This window comes from Muscardinus avellanarius, assembly GCF_963383645.1.
Source record: "Muscardinus avellanarius genome assembly, chromosome: 4".
Taxonomy (NCBI): domain Eukaryota; kingdom Metazoa; phylum Chordata; class Mammalia; order Rodentia; family Gliridae; genus Muscardinus; species Muscardinus avellanarius.
The window spans coordinates 132,549,740-132,557,601 of record NC_137789.1 but is presented as its reverse complement, the minus strand read 5'-3'; the positions used below and the strand labels follow the sequence as shown (position 1 = coordinate 132,557,601).

The window sequence follows — 7,862 nt, the reverse complement described above, 5'->3', positions numbered from 1 at the left end:
CCTGGGAACCAAAGGGTTATGAGCAGCCATTTATCAAAGCCTGTTTACAGTGCAGTTAACCAGTAAACCAGAATCCATGCGGCTACCAATCTAGGGATGTGCAAAAACCTTTCAAAAGTTTTCCAGGATTAGGAGAAGAGAGCTGAGAGGCTGTCCCAGGGCTGCGTAAGTCACTTCCAGCACTGAATGGGACGGCCCAGCACCTCCTCTTAGCTACACCAGGATTCACTGGTGGGAAGCCAAGTGGAGCTGGTTCCTGGCCGCGTGGATTTTGGTGTGTTTGGACAGGTGGGGGAGCGTTTCAGTCTCTCTGCCTGAAAAAGTTCAGCAAGATGTCAGACCTGCTGCCGGCCTTCTTGCACCTCCTCCTTCTCTTCAAGTGGGTCTCCCCAGTGACCTTTCGACACCACCGCTATGACGATCTCGTGCGGACGCTGTACAAGGTCCACAACCAGTGCCCCTACATCACACAAGTCTACAGCATCGGGCGCAGCGTGAAGGGGAGACACCTCTACGTGCTGGAATTCAGCGACTACCCTGGCATCCATGAGCCCTGTGAGTCCTGAGCAGTTGATGGAGGGTGTGAAGCAGGGCCCTCCCCTTCCGAGTCCAGAAATTGGAACTGTTCCCAGGGAGGTCCCTGGACCCCTCCCCCTATAATGAATTCACGCTTTCTCAGCCTGTAATTTGTCTTTCCCTACTTGGCTATCAAACTTCCCCAGCTTCTGGAGGGCTGCAGCCCCAATTTGGGCTGAGCCTCTATCCTGCTCCTTGGGTTCTGTTTGCTCCAGACGTTCATGGTAAAGGGTAAATCTCTTCCCTGCTCCCTTCCCGCCCCCTTCCTCCCCACCTGCTCTCCTTTTCTCTTGCCATTATTCTATCTTTCAGGATCCAGAAATAAATGGTTCTCTTGGTTCTGCCAGGAAGCTTAGGTGGATTTGGTTAGCTTTATTTACTGGGATCTTTCTGTTAGTTTGTTTCTGTTAGCAAAACAATCCATGTTTGGATTAAAAATTAGAAATTAGAGTCAGGCATGGTGCAGCTTGCCTGTTAATCCCAGTACTTGGGAAGCTGAGACAGAAGGATTATAATTTCAAGGCCAGCCTCAGTAATTTAGCAAGACTTTCAAAAATTTAGTAAGACCCTGCTTTCAAAATAAAAAAAAAAAAAGGACTAGTGGTATAACTAAGAGGTGGAATGATCCTGAGTTCAATCCCAAGTACCAAAAAAAAAAAAAAATTACATTAAAAAAATTTATCCAAGACAGGCATGGTAGCACATGCTTCTAATTCCAGTACTTGGGGAGGCTGAGACAGGAAGATCACAGGTTTGCAGCCAGCCTCAGCTACTTAGTGATGCACTACACAATAAAAAATAGGGTTGGGGGTACAGCTGGAATTAGAATGTCTCTGGGTTCAATCAGTAACACACACACACACACACACACACACACACACACACACACACAAATATTCATCCACAATTCCACCACTCACAGATAACCATTATAAACATATTGATGCATATTCTTCCAGACTTTTTAATGCATATTTATACCTATGTACTGCAAGTTCCAGGCCAATTTTGACAACTCAGTAAGACCCTATTTAAAAATAAAAAGAGCTGGGGTATAGCTCAGGGGTAGAGCACACTTGGGTTTAATCCCTAGTATCCCCAACTACACATACCTACTTCTCATATACATATATTCTTTTTCATAAAAATTGAATCATACTAGCCAGGCATGGTGGCACATGCTTGTAATCCCAGTATTAGGGAGGCTGAGACTGGAGGATCGTGGTTCGCGGACAGCCTCAGCTACTTAGTGAGGCCCTCTGCAACTTAGTGAGACCCTGTTTCAAAATAAAGAATTAAAAAAAAAAAAAAGGACAGGGGGTATAGCTCGGAGGTTGAATGCCCCTGAGTTCCATCCCCAGACCTACAAAAAAAAAAAAGAATCATACTATAACTTTTTCTTGTTTTATAGTCTGTTATGAATAGTATTCATGTCTATAAATGTAGATCTATGTTACCTTTTTTTGGCTGTGTAATACTCTATTGAGCTAAGTATGGAGGCACGTGCCTGTAATCCCAGTACTTGGGAGGCTGAGACAGGAGGATCGTGGTTCTCAGCCAGCCTCAGCTACTTAGTGAGGCCCTTTGCAACTCAGTGAGACCCTGATTCAAAATCAAGTATAAGCCGGGCATGGTGTCGCACGCTTGTAATCCCCGCGCTTGGGAGGCGGAGACAGGAGGATCGCGCAGGTTCGAAGCCAGCCACGTTGGCTTAAGAGACCCTGTTTCCAAATAAAAATATAAAAAATAGGTCTGGAATGTAGCCCGGAGTTAGAAGGGCTTCCAAGAACCCCAGTACCACACACACACAAAATCAAGAATAAAAAGTAGGGCTGGGGGTGTAGCTCGGAGGTAGAATGTCCCTGAGTTTCATCCCCAGTGCTTAAAAAAAAAAAAAGCATAAAAAGACTGGGAGTGTAGCTCCGTGGTAGGACATTCCCCCACATGCACACACATGGTTGCCTTTAACTGCTCACATGCTGATGGACTCAGTTTTACTTACAGTAGTTGTGACATTCAAGTTATATAAGTTCCTCCTTCAAACTGTCAACTCCAAACCTCTTTTCAGCCCTCCACTCACCCTTAGCCCAATCTCGTCACAGTCTGCCCAAGTTATTGCACTGAGCTCACAGTGTCTCCTGACTGCGCCACTCTGGCCTTCCGTCCAGCACACAGATGCCACAATGGCTTCCCTAATACTGATACCATCTTCTTACTTTCTCACTTTATTATTATTATTATTATTATTATTATTATTATTATTATTTTGGTGGTACTGGGGTTCCTGGAAGCCCTTCTACCTCCGGGCTATACTCCCAGGCCTATTTTTTTTGAAGATTTAAAGAAGTTTATTAAAAAAATAGAAATACAGAAAATAGTTACAGCCCCATGCCAAAATGGCATGAGGGGGGAGGGTGCCCCAGGCCAACTCACCACTCCCCTATTTTTTTTCTATATAGTTTTTTATTTGGAAACAGGATCTCTTAAGCCAGCACAGCTGGCTTCGAACCTGCGCGATCCTCCTGTCTCCGCCTCCCAAGTGTGGGGATTATAAGCGTGCGCCATCACGCCTGGCATCACTTTCTCACTTTATATAAAAGTGGAGAGCCCGGCGTGGGGGGTGCGTGCTTGTAATCCCAGTACTTGGGAGGCTGAGACAGGAGGATCACAGGTTACTCAGCTCTTTCGTGAAGTCCTCTGCAACTTAAGTGAAACCCTGTTTCCAAATAAAGAATAAAAAGATAGGTCTGAGCCGGGTGTGGTGGCGCACACTTATAATCCCAGCATTTGGGAGGCTGAGACCAGAGAATTGTGGTTCACGGACAGGGGTGTAGCTTGGAGGTATAATGCCTCTGGGTTCCATCCCCAGTACCACAAAATGGATTCTAGCCATGAGAGCTTCAGAATAATACCCAAGAGAGGGTCGAGAAAGTCTGTGTGGCTACACAGGGATAAGGGCTTTGCCTTGAAGTCACACTGGAATAGCAAGAATCACACATTCACCTGGAAGCTGATGGTCATTAATGGACTCAGATTGAAAGAGATAAAAATAGATTTTCTAAATTTTATTTTAGTGAATATGGATATGAAGAAAACTGTCATCTGCTATTGCCAATCTTTCATAAAAGAGAGACATTTAACACCAAAAAGAGTAAGAAAGATCTAATCTCAGATTAAAGGAATACCCCAAGATTAAAGAATACACATTATGGAAAATCTTCCACATGATCTTTGTGGGCTACCAGCATTTCCTTTGGGGGGAAAAAAAGATTTTTGGAGGAATATTAAGATTAAATAATAAAGGGTTGTTTCCTAAAGAAAATTAAAAATTTTGTAATTTGTTAAAGGCAGGTTCACTAAAGGTATTGGGGCATGAGCAAAAATGGGTACAACTCAGAGCAGAAAGCGGAAAATCCCATACAAGGGAAGTGAGCAGAGAGCTCAGTCCCAGCAGGACAGCCAAGATGGCGTCACAGAGTAAGGCGCACTTGGACTGGGCCTATGACGATGGCGAGGAGGAATAGGAAGTGAGGAGAAGAGGATTTGGAGATGAGGAGGCAAAGAGGTACAGAATCCAAAGATGGCACAGAAGCTGAAGTTTTGGGTGGAAAAGAAAGCACTTGGCAAGAGCTTTTCTCCTTCCTTTTATTAGGGAGAAAAAAATGATCTTTTAGTATTTCTTGAGGCTCTTGTTCTTAGCTCATTTGAACAGTTAACATAAGGATTAAGACATAAGGAGACTCCTTCTGCTCTGTGCCTCAAGACACGCATTCTCAGATACAAAGGAGAAATTGTAGTTTCCCAAGTACCAGGAAAATTAAGTTTGCAGTTGGGCTGATTAGCACGTGTCATGATGTAACCTAGAGTGCTTTATGGGAGGTTTGGGGAAAGCACGGGCCTCGTCCTGATGATGAGACCCTGAGAAACAGTGTGCTTCTGTAAATGGGACTGTAAATGCTAGCTGGCGCTGACATCTATTACATCACTAGGTACGGGGCCTCGAACAAGTCACTAACCTCTTCCATTCCTGGTTCCTTCTTTCCAAGACTAATAATGCCTGCGTCCAGGTTTTCTTTGAAAATCAGCAATGATGAACATAAAGGCCTGGTGTACTTTGAGGGTTTATAACGTGTCCATCTCTGTGATCCCTGGCACGAATTTTTGGAACTCCAACAACTGGTTAGGCAGAGGCTCAAGGATTACTTGAGAAGCCCCAATGAAAGCCAGGATTTTCTTTCATTCATTACTGGAAAGGAGGGAAAGAGCCCTTTGTACGACAAGGAGGGAACGGTACTTCCAGATGTCCTCATTTTCCTTTTCTTCCGTGTGCATTTCTCCATTGCAGTGGAGCCGGAGGTCAAGTATGTGGGGAACATGCACGGCAACGAGGTGCTGGGCCGTGAGCTGCTCCTGCAGCTCTCCGAGTTCCTGTGTGAGGAATTCCAGAACCGGAACCCGCGCATCGTGCAGCTCATCCAGGAAACGCGCATTCACATCTTGCCTTCCATGAACCCGGATGGCTACGAGGTGGCCGCTGCGCAGGTACAGAGCCCAGGGGAGATGCCGTGGACACAGGCAAGCCTCTGGGAGAGAAAGTAAAGGCCAGTAGACCATACGTCCTCTGTCCCGCTGTAAATGCCACTCAAAAATAAAAGGTAAAATGGCAGAGAGAAAAAAAACAACAACATAAATATAATAAGGGATAAGCCGGGCATGGTGGTGCACACCTCTAATCCTAGTACTTGGGAGGCTGAGAAAGGAGGATTGAAGGTTCAAGGTCAGCCTCAGCAATTTAGTAAGACATTCCACAACTCTGTGAGACCCTGTTACAAAAATAACACAGGAAGCCGGGCGTGGTGGGCACGCTTGGAATCCCAGCATTCGGGAGGCTGAGACCGGAGGATCACAGTTCGCAGACAGCCTCAGCTACTTAGTGAGGCCATGTTTCAAAATAAAGAATAAGATGGAGCCGGGCGTGGTGGCGCACGCTTGTAATCCCCGCGCTTGGGAGGCAGAAACAGGAGGATCGCGCAGGTTCGAAGCCAGCCGCGCGTGCTGGTTTAGGAGACCCTGTTTCCAAATAAAAATGTAAAAATAGGTCTGGGAGTGTAGCCCGGAGGTAGAAGGGCTTCCAGGAACCCCAGTACCACCAAAAAAAAAAAAAAAAAAAAAAAAAAGAATAAGATGGATGTGGTGGCACACACTTGTAATCCCAGCGTTCGGGAGGCTGAGACAGGAGGATCGCGGTTCCTGGACAGCCTCAGCTACTACTTAGTGAGGCCCTCTACAACTCAGTGAGACCCTGTTTCAAAACAAAAAATAAAAATAGAGCTGGGGATGTAGCTCAGAGGTAGAATGCCCCTGGGGGTAGCTCAGAAGTCGAATGTTCCTGGGTTCCATCCTCAAACCTGCAAAAAAAAAAAAAAAAAGGAGAGCAAGTTTTTCCCAGATTTGGAGTGGGGGGAGGAGTTAATTGTAGCTTCTTCAGCTTCTTCATTCTTTATTTTATATTCTTTATTATACACATATAATAAAGAATTCTTTTAGCCAGGCGTGGTGGTGCATGCTTGTAATCCCCATGCTTCGGAGGCTCAGACAGGAGGATCACACAGGTTCAAAGCCAGCTTCAGCTATTTAGGGAGGCTCTCAGCAACTTAGTGAGACCCTGTTTCCAAATAAAATATTAAAAAAATAGGTCTGGGAGTATAGCCCGGAGGTAGAAAGCCTCTGGGTTCCACCCCCAGTAGAGGCATTTTACCTTTGAACTACATCCCCAGCCCTATATATTTATTCTTTATTTTGAAACAGGGTCTCACTGAGTTGCTGAGAGCCTCACTAAGTAGCTGAGGTTGTCCATGAACTACGATCCTCCAGTTTCAGCCTCCCAAATGCTGAGATTACAAGTGTGCACCACCACGTCCAGCTTCTTTTAATTACACACACACACACACACACACACACACACACACACACACACACACAGTTTTCAATTGGGCTGATTAACACATGTCATGATGTAACTTAGAGTGCTTTATGGGAGGTTTTAGGAAAGCAGGGCCTCATCCTGAAAGATTAGTCTCTGAGAAACAGTGTGCTACTTACTAATTAAAAAAAAAAAAAAAGGAGAAGAGTTTCCATGGTGCAATCACTTTGGAAAACAGCTCAGCAGTTTCTAAAAAGTTAAGCATGGTGGTGCACACCTGTAATCCCAGTATTCAGGCAGGAGGATCACAAGTTTGAGGTCAGCCTTGGCAACTTAGCAAGGTCCTCAGCAATTTAACAAGATCCTATTTCAAAAAAATAAATAAATAAAAAGAGCTGGAGATGTAGCTCAGAAGTAGAATACCCCTGGGTTCAATCCACAGTTAAAAAAAAAAAAAAAGTTAAGCATGAACTTACCTTATTTATGATCCAGCCATTTTCTTCCAAGGTGAAGAAAATATACATACATACAAAGACTTGTAAATGAATGTTCACAGTAGCTTTATTCACATTAGCCAAAAAGGGGAAATAAACCAAATGTCTGTGTACTGGGTTGAGTAGTGCCCCTCCCCCTAAATTTGTGTTTACCTCATACCTGGGAATGTGAGCCTTTGCAGAGGTAATTAAGTTTAAATGAGGTCATGCTGACTGGGGTGGACTATAAATCCAATATTAATATTAACACTAGCCAGGCGTGGTGGTGCACGCTTGTAATCCCCGCGCTTGGGAGGCGGAGAGAGGAGTCTGGCACAGGTTCGAAGCCAGCCTTGCTGGCTTAGGAGACCCTGTTTCCAAAGAAAAATATATTTTAAAAAATAGGTCTGGGAGTGTAGCCCGTAGGTAGAAGGGTTTCCAGGAGCCCCAGTACCACCAAAAAAAAATTTTTTTTAACTAATCATTAATATTCTTATAGTAATATTAGTATTTTAATATTCTGATAATCATTAATATTTCAATATTATTAATTAATATAAGAAAAGAAAGATAAGAAAGAGACTTATAAATAAAGACATAGGCACACTGGGCAGACAGCCAGAAGAAACAAAAGGGATGCGCTCACCAGCCAAGGAATGCTGAAGGTGCCTCCAGCCACAAGAAGCCAGAGAGACAGAGGAGAACCTTCAGAAAACATGGCCCTGCAGACGCCTGGCTTTCAGACTCTGAGCCTCCAGAGTTGTGAGAGAACAAAGTTCTGTTATTAGAAACCTCCTATGTTATTAGAAACCTAGTTTGTGGTCATTTCTTTCTTTTCTTTTCCTTTCCTTTTTTTTTCTTCTTTTTTTTTCCCCTTTCTTCTCTTTTCT

The 7,862-nt window shown here is 44.3% G+C and overlaps 1 protein-coding gene across 1 annotated transcript in view; it reads left to right on the top strand.

The window, feature by feature from the left end:
• Positions 1-332: 332 nt before the first annotated feature.
• The window catches only part of CPN1 (carboxypeptidase N subunit 1), a gene marked incomplete at both ends in the record, with an annotated part of 31,518 nt that continues 23,988 nt past the window's right edge, over positions 333-7,862 (top strand). The window contains 2 exons of the mRNA XM_080694410.1: positions 333-555; positions 4,922-5,118. Coding sequence (XP_080550536.1) covers positions 333-555; positions 4,922-5,118 — 420 coding nt within the window. The remainder of the gene's footprint in view (positions 556-4,921; positions 5,119-7,862) is intronic.